At 48.4% G+C, this 22,985-nt stretch overlaps 2 protein-coding genes across 3 annotated transcripts in view; one reads left to right on the top strand and one right to left on the bottom strand.

Annotated features, from left to right (window-relative positions):
* Window positions 1-22,985, bottom strand: part of CACNA2D4 (calcium voltage-gated channel auxiliary subunit alpha2delta 4) — a gene marked incomplete at its 5' end in the record, with an annotated part of 165,562 nt that overhangs the window by 41,702 nt on the left and 100,875 nt on the right. The window lies entirely within an intron of this gene.
* Window positions 614-22,266, top strand: LRTM2 (leucine rich repeats and transmembrane domains 2). 2 transcript variants are annotated; one of them, XM_084613544.1, is made up of 5 exons: window positions 614-933; window positions 9,308-9,437; window positions 10,723-10,891; window positions 15,190-15,780; window positions 18,079-22,266. In XM_084613544.1, the coding sequence occupies exons 3-5, from the start codon at window positions 10,825-10,827 to the stop codon at window positions 18,531-18,533; spliced, it is 1,113 nt and encodes a 370-aa protein (XP_084469670.1). In that variant the 5' UTR covers window positions 614-933; window positions 9,308-9,437; window positions 10,723-10,824; the 3' UTR covers window positions 18,534-22,266. The 2 variants fall into 2 exon arrangements, with proteins under 2 accessions (XP_084469670.1, XP_084469671.1); XM_084613545.1 differs by lacking the exon at window positions 614-933 and adding an exon at window positions 4,111-4,192.

The raw sequence follows: 22,985 nt of genomic DNA, 5'->3' as shown, positions 1-22,985 counted from the left end.
TTACAATAGCCCAGTACTTCCTGCTGCTCTCAAGCTGCTCAACACAACTGCTGCGGCTAACTGCCCTTTATCCAGCCCATTATAAGGGTCTATCTTAAGGTGCTGCCTCCTGCCCGTTCCCTGCCCTCGGGACTCTCCATGGGGATGCTTGTTTTGTGACCAGTCCCCAGGCTTTCTCCACACTGTCCCTTTCACGACTCCATGCTGTCCCAATCTCCATTTAGAAACTAGCAGACACAAAGGCTTGGCCCCTTCACCTCTCCTTTCACTGTGGCTTTATTATGATAGGGGAAAGGGGAGGAGGCAGCTCAGCGCATGGGTTCCTCCCAGTAACCTGGTCCCGATGACTTCAGTCTGCTTTAACAGGGGCTGAGGGGAGTTCTCCCCCCCTCCCCGCCTCCCAAGCCCATGTATTCCATTCACCAGACAGGGGGAGCCAGGCTGGCGACAAAAGCAGTTGCTCTTTCTTGAGGCTGAGTGGAGAGGAAATAAAACCTTCCAGTCTCCTGTCTGCGCCTTTGGGCATTTCAGAGTGGATTCTGCCCACTTGGCTGGCTGATTCCTTTACACAGCGTGTGCATGCACTTGTCTGTGGGTGTGCACGCATTGCTGGCTCCGCAGATGTACCCCCAGCTGTCACTCCACAGCGCGCATGCCCTCCCCCTTTCATTCTCATTCCCTTTCTCCCCCTATTTCTTATTTACAGAGGATTACAATCTCTTTTACATGCTGTCCTCTAACCCTTCCTCTCTGCACTTCGGGCACTGCTAGCATCTTGGCATCCTGCAGGGAGCAGGGGGGCTGATGCTCACTAGAGTCCATTGAGCGCTCGCCTGGCTGTTGATCGCTTCCACTGGATTTGTTTTGGGACTCGTCGGGGTTTAATGAAGGACCTGAAGAACGCGCAAGAGGCTCTGTTCCAGGCAGAGAACAGTAAGTAGAGGTGTCTCTGTTTTATATTTGTGCCCAGCTATTTGAAATCTTGCAGTGGGCTTTTGCTCACTGCCATCTTCTGTCCACAGAGCACTTGCTGCCACAGGGAGGGGGTTCACCGGCAGTGACAGAACTGCCTGTCACAAGGTACTGCTGAGACAACCTAGCAATGTGCAGCCACAGGGCAGCCGTTTTACTGACCAGACAGAACTGCAGATTCTGCCCCAGGGACGGATGGTACCGGTTTTAATTCAGTTCATGTGTTGGGGGACTGGAAGTAACTCCTGTCAGCCAGGAATGGCACAGAAATCTTTGTCTACAGCATGAGCAGCTCAAATCTGAGTACGGCGCTGATCCTAAGTACTTGGTGCTAGGACCAATATGTACTGGATAAGCACCACAAAATATTGTCTTCCAATCCAGAACAATAAAGGATGGGTCTGAAACTGGGGGTGCCACTGGTCTTGCCTGTGGAGGTTTCAGAGAATGTTTCTGGGCTGAGCTGCCTTCGAAGGGACTGTATAAAATGCAAACGTGAATGAGGACAGGAAGCTGATGGAAGTATTGTCTAAGGACCGGTCCATATGAAGTCCAGGCTCCAGTAAACAAGCCTTATGAGGTAGGGCACTTTCTCTTAGGTTTGTTTTTATTTGTGTGTCTTCTACCCACAAAGTACTCAGGAAAACCCTGTCACAAGGCGTGAACTCAAGGAAGTTATGTCACAAGAGCCAAAAATAGAGCCAAAATTCTCTTAAGAGTCCCCAAAGGCTGAGCCCAGATATTTGTGAACCTGTATGAGGGTATCCTGCTGCAGGGAGGAGAGAGGAGGGTGGAGAGAGATTTGCAGCCTTTTTCAGTCTCATTCCTTTGGGTGGATCTACCTGGGAGCAAGGGGGGCAGATGAAGGAGGGCTTGAGAGAGCTGAATGTGAAACTTCTTCCTGATCCTGCCTCAGGAGGTGGATTATGTGTGTGTGTGTGTACGTGTAGAAGGAGACGTGCACCCATGTAGGTTACACAGCACTCTGCCACAATGCTTACATTTCATAGCTGGCCTGTCACTAGCACTGCAGCTTATTTTAATTTGAGAGAGAAAAGATCAGACCCACCCCTGGACACGGAGCTGAATGTCCCCCTGGTTTGGGGATACTTGGACCTGTGGGCACCATTTCAGTTCATTACAGAGAGATGCCCCAGTAATGAGATCAGGATCTGGATCCAAGTCGTACCACAGTTTCTGATATTCAAATGTAATGTTCTGATTCAGATCCACCTCTAATGTTAACATTATAGTTAGGCGTAAATGACATTGCTCTGCTGGCTGGGACTGTTCTTGCCACTTAAGGATCTGGAGGAAAAATTAAGAGGGGCCCATTTTGATATGAGCTGGAGCAGCTGTCATCCAGAATGCTATTACACAAGCAACTCACAGGAAGGGGGCACTTAATGATGTGGTCACCTTTGAAGGGATATATAGATTTGTCACAAGACAAGGGACATTTTTATCCCCTGAGGTCTCAGACCACTTTTCTCTGGGGTTTTTTCACTAGGGTCCATTTTGGGGGACTGGATTTTCCTGTAACTGCTGTGGGTGAGCATTGTGTGCCAGTGAATTATTCCAAATGAATGAAGGGCCTGAGGGAGCTGTCTCCCTGCCTGCCATTAGTGCAGGCTCCATAACTGAACATCATTCACCTGGGGCAATTAAAGGTAAATCCTGGGAAAAGGCATTTTTGGGGGTGGGGGGAAAAGCCCTAATAATTTTCCACACCACAGACTGCAGTGATGCCCCTGCTTCCAACAGCTGTGACTGCTGCTTGCTAGTGAGGTGAATTAGCAGCTCTGATATCTTAATGAGCCGCTCAAGCTTTCAGCCTTCATCTTGCTTTTCAAATGTTCTTTTAGGATGACTGTTATGTATTTGCTGGGCTTTGCAGGACCGGAAAATTGTGGTGGTGGGAGGTTCAGGGGGCAGGATTGGTGGTGGCCGGGGGGGGGGGGGGAGGGGCTGGCTAGCCAGGTGTGCTTGTGATAATGCAAGAGCTGGGAGATGCAGGAAACAGCCCCAGGATAGTCAGGGGAGAGGCTCAGGACTGGAATATCATAAAGGGGGTTCATGTATGCAAGAATGGGGTTTTGGGGTAGAGATGAGGACTTTAAGGACTGTCCATATTTACCTGTTGCTGATTCAAAAAGAACCAATTCCTTGCCTCCATACGCCATGTTTTCTTACAAGAGGCTGATCAGGGTGCTTAAATCCTGGTCTGATCCCTATCCCAGTCCCCAGTGAATTGCTGGATAACCATGTCTCTTTCACAGTCCAGTAATCGATATTACTTCACCCACCTTGTCTCTCTAATATTCTGTGACCCACAGGACTACAACTACACTGCCTGCAACCTTAACTTTGGCATTTCCTAACTGTGCAGTGCTTGACTTTGCATCCCAAATAACATCGTTTTAAAAACCTGTAAGTTCTTAGATTTTTTTACAAGGAGAAAAGAAAAAAAATCTGATGTACAAATGCAGTAACCCTCTCACCCCCATCATAAATCACTGCTGGGATTTAACCCCCAACCTTCAGCCCTGCAGCCCAGCTTGAGCGACAGGATGAGCTGGGTTAGTTGGTTGCACACAAAGGCTGTTATCTCTCTAGGGGGAGGGGAGAAAGGGGCCAATGGAGCCATACACTGGGTGCAGGGGTGAGATTGTTCAACCCAGCCCACTCTGTTTCATCCCACTGACAGGTTCGGGGAACTCCTTCCCCATGTGGTGCCCTCTGGAAGTGGGGCTGGACTACTGGGGTGATGTGCTAGGTTTAGTGGAGGGTTGTCAGGGGGCTCTTGGCTTGGATCTCACTTTCCTCACTCTTGGAGAGGCTGTCTGCTCCCATTGGAGAGAGGCGTGACCTCATGCTCTGAGCACAGGGCAGTGAACCAAGAGCGCCTGCGTTCTAACCTTGAGACTAAGGCCAGCATTTTGAAACCTGGATGCCTCAAGTGAGGCACCTGCATGAAAGTGGCCCCTTTGGCAGAGGCACAAGGGAGTCTTAAGGCTGAATTTGAGGATTTTCTTGTCATAGGTGTATGGCCATTCCCTACCCCTCGGTTCCCGGCGTGTCACTGCAGAGGGGCCCACTCTCTTTCTGGGCCCTGAGTCCTTGAGTGCCAGCCAAATGAGAACGTGGAAAATGCCGTTCTCTGTGAGAGGTGAAAGCATCAGAGCCAGGATTCTCAAGCAACATCCCCTCCTCCAACAGGGTATGTGACACTGACCTAACCTTGCGGGGTGGGGGCACTTTACAAGAGTTAGGGAGGAGCATTTTAAACTCCAGCAGACTAAGGGGCATGGCCAGGGTGTGGGGAGGGGAGAGGGAGCAATCCTCTGTCTCCATCATGCCTGCTGAGGTCAGAGAGGATGCAATCCTTCTGCCACGAGCCTGAACGGGAAAGGCCTGAGCCACTGCTGACCATGGGATTAACCTCTGCAGGAAATTAAAGCTATGGTAGAGAAGGCTCTTCCCTCCACAACTGAGAGAGAGAGAGAGAAAAATCAGGATTTGGATTAGAATTGGCAGGCCCGCTGACAAGCTGCTACCCACATGCAACTGTTCCTGTTTGGATCAGAAAATGGTGTCTCCAGCCTCAGATGGAATCCCCCTTCCTGCAGCACTTTGTTATTAATTTTCCTCTGAGGGAGGAGAGCCATAATGCTCCTCTGCACTCAGCGCAGAAGAGAAGGAAGCCAGGTAACCTCCTTGTGTGTCTCCCCTCTGAGCCTCTCTTCCGCTCCCCTTCTCAGCTTCTTCCCTCTCACTACAGGAAATATACATGTGATCTGTAGTATTCAACCTTACCTTGAGCAAATGCTGGTGGATACTTGGTTGGATTGCTCCCTGCCCCCTTCCTCTCCGTTTGCTTTTGCTCTGGGCCACCTCCATATGCCACTCCTGTGCTGCTCTGGGCCTCTTGTATCACTCCAGAGTTGGACATCCCCCAATCTCCCCACCTCACTACTCTGGACCTGCTTCCGTAAGCTGCACCACGCATCCCTAGTTCTCTTCAGCCACTCTACATCTTCCCCTTCTCCAGTTGTTCTGTGCTTCTTCTTCAGGCTCCTTGAATTTTAAAATCTCTACCCTCCCCAGCTTCTCCAGTGTCTGACACTCAGATGCTGGGAGCCGGGTTTTGTATTTGTTTTTTTGAGGGTGGTGATAAAAATAATGCTTTCCTTGTAAAAGGACAGGACTGAGAATCAGGAGCTCTCCGTTCTAGCCCTGGCTCTGCTGCAGGCTCCCTGGGCGACCTTGGGCAAGTCACTTAGCCCTACATTTTCAAAGGTGTCCGCTATCTTGTGGGTGCCTCACATTTTCAATGGCCAACGTGTCACTCTTAACTCTAAATGCCTTCAATGGGAGCTGCAGGTGCTCAGCTCCTCTGAAAATCAGATGTCCCAAGCTGGACAGCCCAAACTTAAGACAGCTAAAATTTGTGACCATGTTCGGAAATTTAGGCCTCAACTTATTTGTGCTTAGTTTCCCCATCTGTAAACTAGGGATGGCAGTGTCCTGTTTCCCAGCAATGCTGCGAGGCTAAATTCATTAATGTTTGTAAAACACTGGAAGAGCCTTGGATGTCAAGTGCTACAGAAATTCCGAATATTAATTCTCATTCCCTGATGCCATACTTCACTGAGCCAATAATCACGTTTACGCTTCATCTGAGCCTAGGTGTTGGGAATTCACAGGTAGTTTCTGACATCAGCATACACATACTTGGGAATAGGGAAGAGTGTTTAATTCAAAACACATAACGGATCTGATAGATTCCACCTTTTTTCTGTTTGTCAAATGTCTGCAAGTGGATCATGATTTTCTTGAGATTATTCAATGGGATTTTTCATAAATTTTGCTATTGGACGGCTATGGGCTGCTTAGTTGTGATGGATCAATACAAACTACCTGGTGTTGTTTTACTTCCCTTATTGGATGAATATCTCCCATAATCAGGTTTCTGGTGTGACCGTATAATCTGCTTTCCAGGAGTATTTAAGCATGAGAGTTTATCACCCAATTTTTGTGTGCATGTGTGTTAAAACAAAGAAAGTTCACAGAAAACAAGCCCCAGGATATCTAGATTGTAAGCTCTTTGGGATGGGGACTGTCCCTTACTATGTGTCTGTACAGTGCCTAGCACAGTGGGACTCTGATCTTGGCTGGGACGTTGGAGTGCTATTGTAATACACATAAATAAATAATAAACAAAAAGGGAGTGGCCACGGCAGGAACAAATAAGCTTAAAAACATGAATACTAGTGGTCAATTTTTTTGCAGCCTTTGCCCAGGTCTCTTGGGCTGGCACAGATGGTTTCACACTCATGTCACCTTCCCACCCTGGGTGCTGCTCAGGGACAAATGGACCCACCTAAGATTCATCAGCCAGTTGTTTAACATGTTTTTCAAATGGCTTTAATCAGCCCACATGGTCTCTGCCTCCCCCCCATTCCTGGTGTCCAGACTCTTGCCCTCTAGGGATGACTGAGGTTGTGTAGAAATAACACTATATGCTCTAATCACTGTACATGGGGGTGCCATCACCCCCTCTCCTTTGGGTGGGTCTTGGACTGCAGTGAAACAAGAATCTTAGCAACAACAGCCTCCCCCATGGAGGGAGGGGGAAAAAAGAGTAATCTCCTTAAAGCATCTTCCATTCATTCCCTGCTGGATTCCAGATAAAGGCTAAAGCAATTTAGCCCTGGAGATGGACTTTCCTATCACTCATCAGCGGCTGTGTGTACGTGTGCGCGCGCACTTCCTGTAATTTATTGCTGGCATCTGCTGTAGTCTCTGTTACCTACGCTTCCCTAACAGACGTCACCCGTGCCCGCAGAGATACAGGCTGTTGAAAGGGGCTGATGTTGGATCTGTGACCTAAGGGTTAGAGGAAAGGACTGACACTACTGGTTAAAGCAAAGGATTCCTGGGCTGTACTTCTGACTCTATCTGATTTCTCTGACACCTTTGGCAAACCACTTGACCACTTGGTGACTCAGTATCCCTGTCTGTGAAATAGGGATAATGCTATTCCTCTATCAATCTCTGGTACTCTTATAGTGGGGCTCAGGTCTGATGTTCAGACATGCTGAACATCCACCACTCCAACTGGAAGGTCAAAAGGAGCTGCAAATACTTCAGAAAATCATGCCCTTAGTTGATTAACTCCATGATAAATAGTAATACTTATGAACGTTTGTAAAGCACGTGGAGAGCCTTGGATAGAAGATATTATAGAATTGCTGAAACAACATGCAGAGGCAGGGCCCACAGAAGGCAGGGCCCACAGAGATTCTCCTCACCCTCACAATATGCTCTTTGGGACCCTAGTCCTGGAAAGTTTTGATTCAACTCAATCACATTTTAAGTGATATGGTGCCAGTCACCAGTGGCAGAACTGGAAGAGGAGAGGGGAGGGGAGGGGCACCTGCTGTAGCTTTTATACACTAGGATGTCTGACAACAATCACAGGAGCAATTAAAGTGAAATGTTCTATCGCTTTCGGGTTGTCTAACAACTCTATAGCTTTTCAGGTCCCCAAGGGAGCTAATCAGGATGGGAAGGCGCTCCACAGGGAGCCCACATGGTAGGCCGAATGTCAGAGTGGGGCTTCAGCTCAGTGCATTTTGGGGAATTGTAACATGAGGCCGGTGAGAGACTAACTCGCTCTGTGGCCCTGAGCTGAAACCAAACATTTTGCCCCTTGGTCTGCTCTGTCAAAGGGCACAAAGAAAAAGCATATTCCTTGCTCCACAGGCTGCCGGGGGCACTGTCGCTGAATTTGGAAAGTGTTGAATTTCAAGTGCATGGAAGACTGCATTGGACACAGGGTCGTCATGATCACAGGGCATCCCCTGGGCTCAGAATACAGTGTCCTAGAGACCACAGGACACCCAGTGGACACATTGGACACAGTGTCCCAGGAACCAGAGGGAATCACGTAGGCCCAGAGGATACAGTGACTCCAGGTCTCTGGAGCACTAAGGGTTTGATCCTATGATGCAAAGCAGCCTAAACGTTGGCCAATCCAGCCATTTGGGGATTTCCCTTGTGGAGTTGAATCTCAGGCTGCCATAGTGGCTCCTCTAACCCCAGGTGGATGGGAATTAGCTGGGCTACTCATGACTGGCTGATGCCTGGTTACTGGCCGAGCTCCTGGTGGTTGCTTGCCGCTTGTATGAGACAGAGCACCATGAAGGCATATGTTGGGCGCCAGAACGCAGCAATGTGTACAAGTTTGTACAAGACATTGGTGTGTATGCATATGGGTCACATGGCATTCAGGAGTATGTGTGTGCTTGTGCCTCTGTAGGCTATACTTGTTATCATGCATATGTGTCTGCACACACATACGGGACTGCAGATGGCTGTGTGCGAGAGTTTATTTGTGGGTGTGTGCACAAACGTTTTGGGGTTTCTGTCTGTGTATGCACCCGCCTGTTTATGTCACATGCCCACGGCTGGGCGTATGTGCTCAAACGCACGTACTTACATAAGTGGCATGCGAGTGCATTTAGGTATGTTTACATGCAGGCTCTTGGTGCATGTTTACATCACATGCTCATGCAGGGACAAGTGTGGCATATGTCTTTACATAGTCATATGTGCATATAGGCACAGCCATTCTTGCGCATGTTGCAGTACAGGAGAGACAAATTAAAGGCTGAACAGGTGTTAATCACGAGACACTACAATACATTCTATACACAGGGAAAAGGCTCATTTCTACACATCTCCTCCTCCCACCCCACGTGGTGTGCTTGAGCTTTGCCAATATATCACTGGAAGAGGAGCCTGTGATGTACCAGAATTTAACACCGGAACTGGATTCTTCATGCCAGAGCAGAGGGAAGTAGGGCCAGAGACGCCAACTCCATCACTGTCCTAGTGCTCAGGTGCTGCCAACATTGCTCGGAGCCCTCCCAGCACACTGGGCATTGGGATGGAGAGGAATGATTGCAGGGGAGATTGTGTGGGGTGAAAACGCCACCTAAGGAATTGATGGGAGGGGCTCAGGAAGCACCCAGGAAGATTTTTAAAGCTTAGCACCCTTGGTTGGAGCTGAGCCAGGTGATACAGATGGGTGTTAACAAACCAACAGGCTAGGATCCGAGTGCTCTACAACACAGGAGAAGTTAGATGGAAAGAAGGGGAAAGAGAGAGAGAGAGAGAGAGAGAGGCAGTGGCAAGCATCCCCTGCTGCCTAAGGGAGGACAGGAACACTCAACAACAGGATTTGAAACTGATGAACACCAGCTATCCAGCAGCCGCATAAGTCTCTGTGGCTGTCAGCTTAACTCTGCCGTTTGTTCCTGTGGTGTAGGGAGTTAAATAGGACACAGAGAAAGCCTGTTGGCTGGGAGTTGAAGTCAAGGAGGGAGAGAGAGAAGAGACTGCAGTTGGACAGTGTCCAGGGAGTCGGGTGGAAGCAGTTGCTGGCAAAGCCCCTCCAGGTAAGTGCTCCTGGCTTTTCACTGTTCCCACTGAGAAAGTGAGACAGACCAAGGGATTTCCGAGGCTGCATTTAAGACGAGCCATGGCTACAGATGGTGTGAAAGCACCTCTCTAAACCCAGCAAGCAAACATATGGAATGGGGGCAGCTATTTTTCAGCTTTTCCTTCAGCTACAGACTGTAGGCAAGATAGTCCAGCTCAGTTGTGGGGTGGGGAGTCTTTTGGGCATTGTTGCTGTTAATGCATCTTGTGCATTGGCATTTTGATATGATTATCTACAACAGCCTCGCAAGATGTACTAGCCCAGCCACTAAATCTGCTCACCCCTCTTCTGGAGACAATAATTAAAATATCTCCTGGTGTTTTGCTTGCCCTTGAAAATAAATCAGTCACTGCAGGGTATAGGCAAGTGGAATTGAGGCACGTGTGCTGGGAGAAAATGCCCTGATGAGTGCACTGTGCACATCTAAAAATAAAGGCTAGGGGCACCGCCAGAGCCCCCCGGAGGGAGGTAGAGGGGGGAGATGTTCAGCCATGCGAGTCTCCTGTACATTGGTGGGATGTGCCCAACTAACCCCTGGTGTGAGTGTTGGAAGATATCCCCTTGCTGATACTTGAAAGAGTAGGCAGAGGAACAGAAGGGTCTGCAGAGCTTCCATCTTCCTTTCCCTGCTTGTCTTTATTCAGAGGGAAGGGAGAGGATGGGGAGACCTGTTGTCATAGTCACTTATTTTCAGAGGAGAGTTTTATGGTCTGTGGGTTTCTGATTAGGAAGAGCATTTTTCTTCTTCTAATTGAGACGTAATTCCTCCCCTCCCCCCCCATTCCTAGTCCTCTCTTCTGCTATGAGGCTCCTATTCTGCTCACTTGCTCTTTGGCTCCTGCATCTGCTGCAGTCTGAAATCCCCAAGCTGATGAGCTGTGTTATATAGATCCCCGCTGGAGACGTTACATCTGCTTTACCGCCAAAGAGAAAGGGTGCATTTGCAAGGGTGAAAGGCAGCTTGGCAGCCACTTCCAGTGCCAACACCACTGCAAATCCGTGTCACAGGGAGTGGATAAACAGTCGGTATCAGCACGTGTGTGGTGAGAGGGAAGGAATTCCAAACTGAATTAACCATCATCCTTCCTCTTGCTTTGCACCCTTATTCTCTAAAACAGTTTGCCAGCCCCACTCCCAAGGGTGAAATATAACTGGGGAGGGAAACAGAACCCCGGAGCCTGTCCCTGTCTCCTCCAGTCCCTAGAGAACTGAGAACCATGTGCTTCTGCTTTTCCTTTTAGTATCTGACAGGTAGGGTGCCCAGATTGCTCCTCCATCCTGTGAAAACCTGTGGCAGGCTGGCTAGAGGACGGGAAGCCAGACTGGAGAAAACAGTGACCATAATGGTGTCCGGGAGTGCTAGCCACTGGTGGAGGAACAGGTTTTCCATGAGGTGGCGACAGACCTGCTGTAAGTACTGACCATTTGGGAGATCAGGTGCTAAGTATGGCGCCCCTGTGTCTCAGGGGACAGGAGAGAAAATAGATTGCAGCAGGGGAAGGATGTGGGGTAGCTAAGTATCAAGAAGTCTGAGCAAGTTCCCAGAACCCAAGGCACTGAGTGAATGGCCAGGCTGGCTGCAAGAGCCTATAATGCTCAAGATGAGTTTAAGGTGGGAGGGTCTGTAACAAGTGTTTCTGATTTGCCATTGGACTGGGTCTGGCTGGGGAGAGACAGAGGGACAAGCACTAGAGCACAGCTACTGCCCAAGGGCCACATACAACATTTGTCAGCTTCAGACCTTGTAAAGAGCAGATCTCTTTGTGATCCTGACTAGGACCTGGGTTGCGGAGCAGGGCTGCTGGCTCTTTGGGGAGGAAGGTGTTGTAGATCTGGGCTAGTAGAAGTGAGCAGTGATCCTATCACTGGGGCCCTGCCACATGTAGACAAATCAAAGAGGAATAATGGACCCTCATCCCAACTCTCCATCCCACGCACTGCTGGTAAATTAACATTTTCGCTCGTCCATCTTCACACGGAAGGATCCACACTGGGGCAGCTGCTCCGTTGTCCCAGAGTGTGGAACACATGCCTCGAGAGCACTCTGAAGCAGCAGCAGGGACTGCAGGGAGGGACGGTGTCTGTACTTCAGTGAACAGTCTGGTAATCACAGTAAAGGAAAGAGAGGCCCTTTTACAAAATGATCCTCACTAATGAGAACACAGGCAGTCACACAGGCTTCTAGTCCGCACCTAAAATTCTGACCTAGGGCTGCCACTGTAAGAAGGTGAGGGAATTATTTCCTTCTCTGTAGAAGACCATCTTTGTAATCCATCCGCACCAACTAGATTGCTACATAAATTATTTACTGTGCATGTTACTGAGCCCTGACCTAATCTGATACTCCTGGCTTAGCTTTCTGAACACCCCACAAAGTAACATCATCTTTCCCGAAGATGAGAGTACATTCCACTCCTACTGCTGCAATGCTGCTCTGAACTATGCTGGCTGAAAGAAAGCTTAATGTTTTGTCTACCACATCTTTGCTTCTCTTAGTGTGAGGCTGGGTGCTCATTGTGAGATGAGTTTCCAGATCTCAATCCATACCCAGAACAGATGCATCCTTAAAGGGGATGGAAAACGAAACCAGACCTCTGCCTTACTGCTATTTTAGTAAAATGGACAGTATTGGTGTCCATGTTTTCAGGGGGCAATGAGGAGCCTCTCTTTCTTTTTGGCAAGCCCTGCATCAGTGCAGAGACCTGGAGTAAATCAATTTCCTGAACACAACCACACCCAGCTGTCTGACACATTGCTTCTGCCAGCCAGGGCCAGCTCTGATGGCAGAATCCCAGAGCAGCTCAGTCAGGGGCCAATAGAGGGTAGGTATTTGGAGAGACAAGCCCTGAACAGAGCATCACCTGTATCGCATTACCTGGATGTTCTGGCCTTTCTCTCTATACAAAGAAGCTAAGTGTTATCTCATCATCAGAGCTGTCAATCTATTATTAATCCTGTACTTCTGTCAAGCATCCAGGAAAAGGCAGGGGCATTTGAGTGACTCATGTCTCTCTCTCTTCCCCTCTCTAACTCTTGTTCTTTCAAGTCCCATTCTGCAACAAGAGAGAGACATATTCTGAGTGGAATTAAATATCATCCAGCCAGCGAGCACTGCCACTGTGCCAATGCACAGGACAGGATCTGCTTTCATGGCACCTGAGGGAGAGTCTCTGTACTATTGACCCCAACCTTTGCTTGACAGGAAGGCATGGGGGGCTTAGGATAAAAATTTTCCTTCAGTTTGGCCCCAGTGATCCATTTGCCTCCTTAGGGAGAGCTGAGACAAGCAGGGCTCTGACTGCTATCTCCTAGGCCGATGTAGACAATCTCACTTGACTGAAGGAATCATGAGATACAGCCTGAGTAAAGAAAATCTGGGACATTCTCTCTGCACCCTTGTTGCCTCATCCTCTGGTGCTTCAAGAAGCTGCCCTGCCTATGAACCAAATCCTGAAGCCCTTATGTCAGTCTTCACTCAGTCCACTATCTGGCAAACTCCCACTAGAGTCAATGGGAATTTGAATTCCAAAAGGACTGAATAAAACCTGAGCAAGGACCACAGGATTCGGCCCTCTTACTGGGAAATGGGACATCACTGATATAAACCAAGTCAACATCCAAAATGGATTGTAGGACATAATAAACCCCAAAAGAATGGGGTAAGAGTATGATAGTAGAGGAAGCTCACAGCTGCTTCAGTCCCAGCTTCTCCAAAATATCTGCTTCTACCAGCTACCTCTCCCAAGATGTACTTTCCAGGAGTTCCTTGGGGCTAAGAAACAATTCATTCTGGAAGTTGGTCCCTACAAACAGAAGCAGGAAAGCAGACAGGATAAGATAATCTGGTTTCCAATCCATGAAAGACAATCCATGGTGGGACTATAAGAACACTATCTGAGATTTATCTACTTTAATACTGAACAGCAGAATGAATCTAAAGCCAGGATAGTCAATTATTTTTTGTCAAGGTCCAAATTTCTTGGTCAAGGTATAGTCAAGGTCCAGACTTCAGAGAAAATAACAATAATGATGATATGTAAATAAAAAGATTTCAGGGTTTGTTCAAAAGCGTCCAGTGGCCTGGATTTGGCCCATGATCCACCTATTGGCTATCCCGATCTAAAGGCATTGACTTCTACAAGACAAAATGAAGAGAAGAGAGGACCGGGTATGAAGTAGGGATAAACCTAACTTGAGTTTTGATCAGATGCTCTACTTGCAGCCCATGAAAACACTGAGGGAGATGGAGAGACTTCCCGCTCGGAAGACACTTTCCAGGAAAGGAGTTACAATAAATATGAGAGCTCAGTACTGAAGCACAGGTGCAAACCCCCCACTCCGCCAGTATGAGGTAGAAAGTTTGTTCTCCTGTTGCTGGTGCTATGTTGTCACAGGGATGAAGTGGTAACTGTGAGGCTACTAGTTCCTCACAGGGGTTGAAGTGCTACAGCCCATACACATCCACAAGATCCACACAAATTACTGAAATGGTTGCCCCTCCAGACCAATGTGACCAGCAATACAGATGGCAGATACCACTGTGGAATAACTCGTTCATACTCAGGCCCCTAGAGACATAGTTCAATGCCCTCTTCCCTTCTCCCACCTGGCCTAGCCAAGGTTAAACCCCACCTGTGAGACACCGCAAGTCAAGGCTCAGCCTCCCACACCCTTCTCAACACTCAATCTTCATCAGCTAAGCCTGCATTTTTTCTGAGTTCTCCCTTGGCAACAGGTGGTTTGGGGAGCATTGCACAGTGTGCCAGACTCTCAGGTTAGCAAAGGCAGGTGGGTCTGTGTTTGTGGTTTTCAGAAGTCATTTGGACAGCACTGCCAAAGGCAGAGCATCCAGTGGGTTAGAGAACCTGTTGGGCATGTTTACACCTTACTGGGACACCAGTCTCGGTTAATTAACACTGAGGCCCATCACCACTTGAGATTGGCCCAAGCTGCAAAGTGTGGATTTGGAGCTGAACTTACCCAAGGTTGGGGGTTGTTTGGATCCAGGGGTTAGGTCTGGCCCACCTAAGAGATAATGACCTGCTACAAAGTTTGGATCTATACCCAGAGTCTCTCAAATCTAGACTTCTCAGCCCTTACCAAACCTCAAGAACCATTATCTGGTCATGAAATTCAGCACTATATCCCAGCTTCCCTAGAGTTTGTGGGGCAGGGCTCAGCTGTAGCCATAACACATCATATTCTAAGGGAATTGGGCGGATCAGAAAAAACTGTTAAGGTGTTTATTTCTGAGCAAAGTGGCTTTTAAAAAATATACCAACACCCCTCCCCCAGCCCCTCTATTTTGAGAGAGTCATTCTTTAGCTCAGGCCACGTCTCCCATCATGCTCTGCTCCATTCTAGTCATTACTAACTCTGTGGAGTGTCCTCACATGAGGCAGCAAAGCCCTCTGGGACACGCTGACCTTTCTAGTGCAACTGCAGGGATGTTTACTCACTAGCCCTGGTAGTTCATAAAAAACACTAGGGGGAGAAAGGCTGAGAGCAAGCTCATGCTGCCAGGGGCCTAGATAGCAATGTCAGGGTACATCTGGGAGAAAGTTCATTATACTGCAGGGAACAGCAGTGAAGAATTCCATTGTGGTCATACTGTAGCCTTAACTATATTAAAAATGCATGAAGGCTTAAAGAGGGATAATCACTGTTCTAACACACACACTCTCTCCTCTCCGCTTCTCACCCACTAGTGCTTGCCTATTGGCTCTCCCTGTGTGCAGCAGACTCCCTCTTCACTTGCCCTTCCTCCTGCAAATGTAACAGCGGCAGTCTGGAAGTGGACTGTAGCAGCTTGGGCCTCTCATCCATCCCCTCAGATATTCCTACAAACACCAGAATCTTCCTCTTCCTCAACAACAAGCTAAGCATGCTGCCAGGACCAGTCTTTTCCAATCTCTCTGCCCTACAGAGGCTGGACCTTTCCAATAACTTCTTGGACCAGCTGCCCCAGAACATCTTCAGTGATTTAGGGAACCTCACCGAACTACAGCTGAGGAACAACAGTATCAGGACCCTGGACAAGGACCTTCTGCAGCAGATGGTCCTACTGCGCCAGCTAGACCTATCCATCAATGGTCTTGCTCAGATACCCTCAGGAATCTTCGATGACCTCCCGGCTCTCCGCTTGCTCTCCCTCAGATCTAACCGCCTACAGAGCCTAGACAGGGTGACCTTTGAACCATTAGTCAGCCTGCAGCAGCTCCAAGTTGGGGATAACCCCTGGGAATGTGACTGCAACCTGAGAGACTTCAAACACTGGATGGAATGGTTCTCTTATCGAGGTAGGTGCCAGGGGGAGGGGGATCCAGTCACAGGGTTACAGATTGACTGCTAAGCTTTGCAGTGGAGGAGAAAGGTAGACAGAAAAGACAGACAGGCAGAGATAAGAAAGACAGATCAGGCTGACCTAAATTCTAGATGTTGGCCAAAGAGAAGAAGGCCAGTACTATAATCCTGTGCTATGCTACAATGTAGTAATGCTACAGTGATTTCTGAGAAGGTGCTTGCATTCTAAAACCTTCTTTTCAGATGCGATTTTTCATACTTGCTTCAAAACCCAAAGGTGGATTTTTTTTGGAGAGGGGAGAACTTGCTTAAAAAGCTTGAAAATTTTAGAGTTATGAGTTTGAAAAAAAAGGTGCTTTTCATGCTTAAAAATAGTTCTCCAGCCCACTTCCTTGTGCTGGATTAACTTAAAACAAGACTGTTGGTAAAGCTTCAGTTTTGCCTCCAGTAAAGCAAATATCAGAAATGTTGATGTTTGAAAGTGGTGTACTGCCACACAAGTATTGCCAACCCAAAATCATGAGTTAGGCCCCAAAAACATGACTGGCTTTAAAAAATTAGTTTTTTTAAAAAAATAATAAATTTGGAGACCTTTTTGTTTGCCATCTGATGTTGGAACCTATAGGGTTTACATTTTAAAGCTTTTCTCTGCAACATGGAGGGATAAAAGCTGAAATTCTCTCAGAATCACATGACTCCAGGTGCTGGGACTTTAAGAGAAACACTGCATATTGTGATAATACCAAAGGCGTGACCCTGCTCTCTCTGAAGCAGGAGTAGGCCTTAACTTATCAGCATGGCAACAGCCATGTTCCCTCTACTGATCTCAAATAACCACACTGGGAAGAGATTACATGTCTGTGCAATTACGAGGCTGCAGTTTGGCATATGCCGTGGTGGCCAAATGTACTGACCATCCGAGCCGCATACGACAGTCTTCAGACGTTTGAGAACAAGGGCACACCTGCTGGGACTCAGGACTTCAGCCCTACGGGATCCCCATCCCCATTGGGCAGAAGTCCCTACCCCACTGCCAGGCAGTGCTTCTCAACTCCCCCTCCCAAGACTAGTAGATGGAGAATGCGGGGCGGGGAGAGGGGCGCAGAGGAGGCTCCCGAAGCCACACTTTAATGAGCCACAGTTTGGCCACCCCTGGCATATGCATCAATGTGAGCATAGACCGAGAGGCACACTGGTTCCTCTTTTTTTCTTTTTGACTTTTTTTTTTGTTTTCTGAATTTGACTCTCACACCACAGAACAAGAGAAGCAGACAGAGAGCATTCTGGTTTTCCTTTCAAAGGAAATTGCACAAACAGAGTGAAGCACCTGCATAGATTGCTAAATGTATGGAGGGAAGTGCCGACTAGTGAGAATATGGGACTGGGAGTTTTAGCACCTGGATTCTCATTTGAATTCTGTCGCTGACTTGCAGTTTCATCTTAGGCAAGTTATTTTGTCTTTTTTGTGCCCGATTTCCCCCATATGTAAAAAGGGGCTAACAACACTGACCTTCGTACCTTAAAGGGCTTTGTGAGCTAATTCGTGTTTTTAATGTGTTTTGATATCCTTAGATGGAAGGTATAAAGCATTACCAAATACTAACTATGCACCCCTCAGGCTAGAGTGTAGCTACTAAAGCCCTCCCCACCTAAAGGGTGGTGGAGGGAGATCACAACCAGTGGCAGCTGCTGAGACCATTCTGCCCGCAGTGTGCTGAGGCAGACAGACAATGTCTCCTAGGTTACTGGATGAGCAAAGGTAGGGGCAGCCACTGATGCGCCATTTTAAAAGGTGCAGTGTCTGCTGCCCCGCCACTGTCTGTGGACCCCCTACCAGCGTGAAAGTGAATGGGGACAGGGCCGTGCCTTCATCCCATCACCTCTGGCACGTGTAGTGCAGCGGGCAATGCTCTGACTCCGCCCACCCCCTTCTCACTCTTGCACTCTGGGAACACAAGGTGCTGGATTCTGGCTGCCTCTTGGAGTATGGAAGGGTTCCCTGCATCCTCTCCCACACTCCACTGAGCACTCATGCAAGAGAGACCAGATTATAGCCCCTTAGGTATGATAAGGCTCAGTTATGGTCACTTGGGGATTCAGACCTTTGTATTTCCTAGCTTCTGTGGGCCAGATCCTCAGCTAGTGTAAGTTACACTGATTTACACCAGCTGAGAATCTAGCCCTATGTATTTAAAAGCTGAACCACAACAATGTACTGACATAGCTCACCACACTGAACCAGGCCCTGCTTGACACTGAGCTGTGAATCACCCCTTTTTTCTCTGTTGGGACAGGAGGAAAGATTGACCAGTTGGCGTGTACGCTGCCCAAAGAGCTGCGGGGGAAGGACATGCGAATGGTCCCCATGGAGATGTTCAACTACTGTTCACAGCTGGAGGATGAGAATGGTTCCACTGTGCTGGACAATTCTGGCCCACCATGCACCAAAGGAAGCCCGACTCCTTCAAAATCCAAGTCAGGTCCAGAACCCGAAGTGGAGCCGAGTGTGGGGTGCCCCCAGAAACAGAGATACCGGCCTGTTAGTGTGCGCCGAGCCATTGGCACCGTGATCATAGCTGGGGTGGTGTGTGGCATTGTGTGTATCATGATGGTGGTGGCAGCAGCTTATGGCTGTATCTATGCATCCCTCATGGCCAAATACCACCGAGAGCTGAAGAAGAGGCAGCCGCTAATGGGTGACACAGAGGGTGAACATGAAGAACAAAAGCAAATCTCCTCTGTGGCATGAAACTCTTCTTGGAAGGCAAGGGCAGAAGTGAGCAGGGTACCTGAGAGCAGTGAGGCCTGTGTCCTCCCATGATCCATCTTCCCAGACAGATGGACAGACTGTGCTATCACTCCACTCATTCAATTAGTGCAACATGCTTCTGGGTTTAGGACATCTGGCTCTAAATTTCATTCCTCTGCAGCAGGCCCTTTAGCACCCCTTCACCCTCACGTTCTCCCAAGTCAATAAACTATAGTCAGACCTCAAGTGCTTGCCGTGCCTCATCCTTGCACAGAGCCCCCTTGGATATGCACAGCAAGGGCAGCCAACACCTTCCAGGAGATCCTGGTGTCCAGACACCCTCCTCTCCACTTCAGTCCCCACTTCCTCCTACATCCCACACAGCACTGCAGAGCCTTCTGCAACCACAAAGAACAGCCAACTGTGCTGAAGAAGCTCCTTGTATATTGACCAAGACACCAGAGCAAGTGTCTAAGTCTCACTGGTGGAGTCATTGGTGTTACAGGACAGTGAGCTACTCCCCATCTCCTGTACAGCTGAGAAAAACTTGGCTAAGAGAATATTGGGAGCGATAGAAGGTCCTAGATGGTCACAATAGGGAGAGAGGGGAGATTCTCCTTCTCACTTTGAACGCTGGAAAGACACACCTACCCTAAGATCTGTGCACACAGCCTCCACCCACTCACCCTGACAAACACCAACATGCACACACATTTATCCCCCACATGTACATACAAACAGCTATGTGCATACACACAGATCAACCACATGCACACACAAATATACCCCAATGCACACATGCCAATCCACCACATGTGCATACAAACATAACCACATGCACACATTTACTATGTGTATCGATACATTCCTACTCTGGAGCACCTAAAGGTATGCTAGGTGCCTCCCAATACAGGCAACCAGTCCTGAGGGGCTTACAAAGATATCTCAGAGATGGTGCAAAGACGTAGGGAGGAGCAGGAGAGAAAGGACAGAGGCAACATCCTTAAGATTCCAGTGTTACTCAGTGAAGGCTTGTGCACAGCACGAAAAGGTGAAGCGTGGCTTTGTATTTATTTTATGGTTTTATAAACACAACTGGTGGGTGACTAATGGGAAGCCTCAGTCTGCAAGTGTCCTATAGACATCTCGGATGAAGCAGGTCCTCAGGAGACACTGAAATAGAAACTTGCTGACCAGCCGGGAAAGTGTGTTCCATGTATAGGGGCAGCACGGAGAACAGCCTGGAGGTGGCTGTGGGAGAAGCAGATAAACAGGGTGACAGCTGGCATCACTGGCAGAGTGGAGGGGGTGTATGGTGGGAAGGCAATGTGCTAAGCAGAGAGGGGCAGAGTTATTTATGAAGGGCCTTTGAAGGTGAGAACAGAATGCTGGAACTTGATGCAATAGAGAAGAGGGAACTAGTAGAGGGATTCAAAGAGGTGGGTGCCATGGTCACCCCACACCCCTCTGACACAGAAGTGTTCACAATCACTCATACATGCACCTCTAACGCATACAAATATAAGGACACACACACACACACAAATTGACTAACATGCAAACATATACATGTATGTGCTCACTGACACACATATGCACTGTATCTGTCACCTAGGCTAACTTTTCCCAGGCCTGATTTTAAAACCCACTGAGCCTCATATTAGCCTCATCTCTTTTGAAACTGACTGACACACACACACACACACACACACAGAAGCCAACACAAGGACTCATTTTGTATCACTGGAAGTGGGATAAAGTGCTGTCTTCAGGGGAGAACGCACATTGCCATGGTAACCTGTTCTAACCTGTCACAGTGGGTATTCCTGGGACAGGAAGATGACACCAGAGGTCTTGCAGCTGCAATGTTTGTGTCTGGTGCGATACTTGACATCCTGAAATGATCTGGCAGTTGGCCCAGATTTTCAGGGTATTTCTCCGGTAAGCCAGGTGCAGAGTCCAGCAATCACTGCAGCTGGACAGAGCCAGGTCATATCAACTCCTTCCCTCTCCTATTGTATCCTAATGCCTTCAGATGATCTGTAGCCCTTCCCTCTAGCTGCTGCTGCTGGATTTCAGTGGAAACGCCACACTTTCCTTCTCAACCCCTTCACTGTCAGTCCAGCTGTCATATAAACAAACAGGAACACTACCAAGTACTCTGACAGCTTGGAGTGGCAAAATCGTCCTACCGGTCCAGAGCCACCAGATCCAAAGAGATGGGATAACCACAGACAGAAGTAAAACTATTCCATTTGTCTACTGATGGCAGGGACAGAGAAGAACGTTCTACATGAAGGGGAAGGGAGGCTGCCGTGCAGGTGGGAAAGGGAGAGGCATATTCTACACACCCATTCCATGTGCTGTGTGTGGGAGGGTGAGGGGAAATGCCATGAGTGGAGAATGGACTCTCCTCTCAACCCACCTGATTATGCTTCAGCTGTAGCCTGCTCTGAAGGGCAGAATTGGTGCGCTACAGACTTCACCTCCCAGGGGGCATGTTGTTGCTGCTCCATATTCCCAGCAAGCCAGGACTCAACTCTGCCTGCTGGATCCAGACTCCCCACCCCAGGAACTTACCACCATAGCATACTGGACTCCGCAATCATACTTGAAATGGGACTTGAGTCAGAGCTGTATATTTATAGATTTCTATTTTACTTGTAACAAATAATGATGAAACAATTGCACAAAGCAAATGGGGTTTGCGTGTATGTATGTGTGTAGGGAGTGGGAATAAGGGGTGGGGGAGAGGAGAAAAATCCCCACCTGCCCACTTTCCCCAACAAAGTTTCCTTTGTTGCTGATAACATTTTCTGTTTCTTCTGTTGTGGGTTTGATTGTGGCCTCGAACCTCATTTCCTCGTTTCTCCATGGTATGGCAAAGGGTCTGACGAATGGCAGGCTGGGTTCACCTCAGCCCTGCTACGGGGACTTCCAGGTTTAGAAGCCCACTCAGGAAAGGAGGAGGAAGATGAGGGGCAAAAACAGAAGGTTGTTGAGAAAGGTGAGGGGTAGACACTGCTTGGTCCCCATGAAATGCAAGTACTTGGGAGGCCAACGAGCTACTGAAACCCTGGGGTGGCGATGTCCTCCATGCTGAACAGTGCAACAGGGCCACCAGGGAAGGGCCCAACATACACCACAGCTTGGGAACAAGCTTTTCGACGGTTACCTGGCACACCTGCAAAACTTGCTCCTCTCATGCAGCTGGGAATGGGCTTCTCCATTGCCACCAAGCACATCTGGGGAACACGGTCCTCCAGTGTAGCTAGAAAATAAGCTCGCTCGATGGAGAAGAACATGCCTGGCCCACAGCTTGGCCCAGCCGTGGTAGTGTGCTCAGGAAAAGGCCTCCTCTGGGGTGTATCTGGGAAGTGGGCTCCTCCTTTGCAACCAGTCACAGCTAGGAGGTGGGCTTCTCTTTGGAAACCCCAGCAAACATGTCCCTCCTGTGCAGGCACTGCAGTGCAGAGCAGTCAGTTCTTCAGTGCACATGGGTACACTCTGTAAATGTGCTCCCCATGGGCAAGCAGGCACACGCAGGAACACGTCTCCTCGGTGTGGTGCAGGCAGGCCCATTGCCTGCAGGGAGCAGATGGCTTGGGCAATTTCTTTTCTTCTGTTAAGGTTTGAGGGAGAGCGACATGGTTTTCTAAAATGGTTGAACAAAGGTTTATTTGACATGAGACAGAAGCTTTTTAAGGTATATTATATTTCTGGCTTGTTGTTACAGAAGAATAATAAAGAATGTATTTTCCTATGCACCTCGCTGTTTAAATGAGCTCTCTAGTACCACCTCCCTCACCTAGCCCCCCATGCAGGCAAACACTGGCAGGGTATAGCTGAAGAGAGAGCAGGGGCACAGTCAGGGCAACAGCAACAAGGATAAGATGTTGTGGCTATCAGCTCATTACCTAAAACCAGAAAGGGCCAAATTAAGCCCTCCTGTAATTACACTGAAGCCGATGGAGTTACATCAAGGTTGAATTTGGCTCAAATAGATTCAGAACATATTCAATAAAACATACTGTGACAAATAATAATCTGTGGGCTCCTACAGCTTCACATTTGTCACTATGATGAACATGATTTTTACTTTGAAATTAATGGAAATAGATCTCCATAATCCTCCTGCACACCGGCTACAGAGACCTCTGCTACTCAAGCAAAAAGAGATTCTTTATTAGCCATTAGCTGTACAGGGTCTAAGACACACAGATGAGTAGTTTACATTCCATTCTGCAGAGGGCAGTGGTACACATATATACAGAGTTAATTACTTACTCTTCTTAGTCCAAAAAAACCCCTCAAGTGTCTGGAATCTCACAGGAGTTCAAATCCCACTGCAAACGCTAGTGTAGCAAACCCATGGCAACCTGTGGACTTCACAGTGGTCACTACAATGCTCGCAGTGGTCCTTCTGATCCTGGTGGTGAAAGTGGTGGACAG

Source organism: Lepidochelys olivacea (genome assembly GCF_965140295.1).
Source record: "Lepidochelys olivacea isolate rLepOli2 genome assembly, chromosome: 1".
NCBI lineage: Eukaryota > Metazoa > Chordata > Testudines > Cheloniidae > Lepidochelys > Lepidochelys olivacea.
The sequence above is the reverse complement of the archived record's forward strand: the minus strand, read 5'-3'. Positions and strand labels throughout refer to the sequence as shown.

Coding starts and splice junctions, on each gene's coding strand:
- LRTM2 (XM_084613544.1), top strand. CDS start 10,825: ATGGTGTCCGGGAGTGCTAGCCACTGGTGGAGGAACAGGTTTTCCATG. Junction 10,892..15,189: donor GAGGTGGCGACAGACCTGCT/GTAAGTACTGAC, acceptor CTCACCCACTAG/TGCTTGCCTATTGGCTCTCC. Junction 15,781..18,078: donor GGAATGGTTCTCTTATCGAG/GTAGGTGCCAGG, acceptor CTGTTGGGACAG/GAGGAAAGATTGACCAGTTG.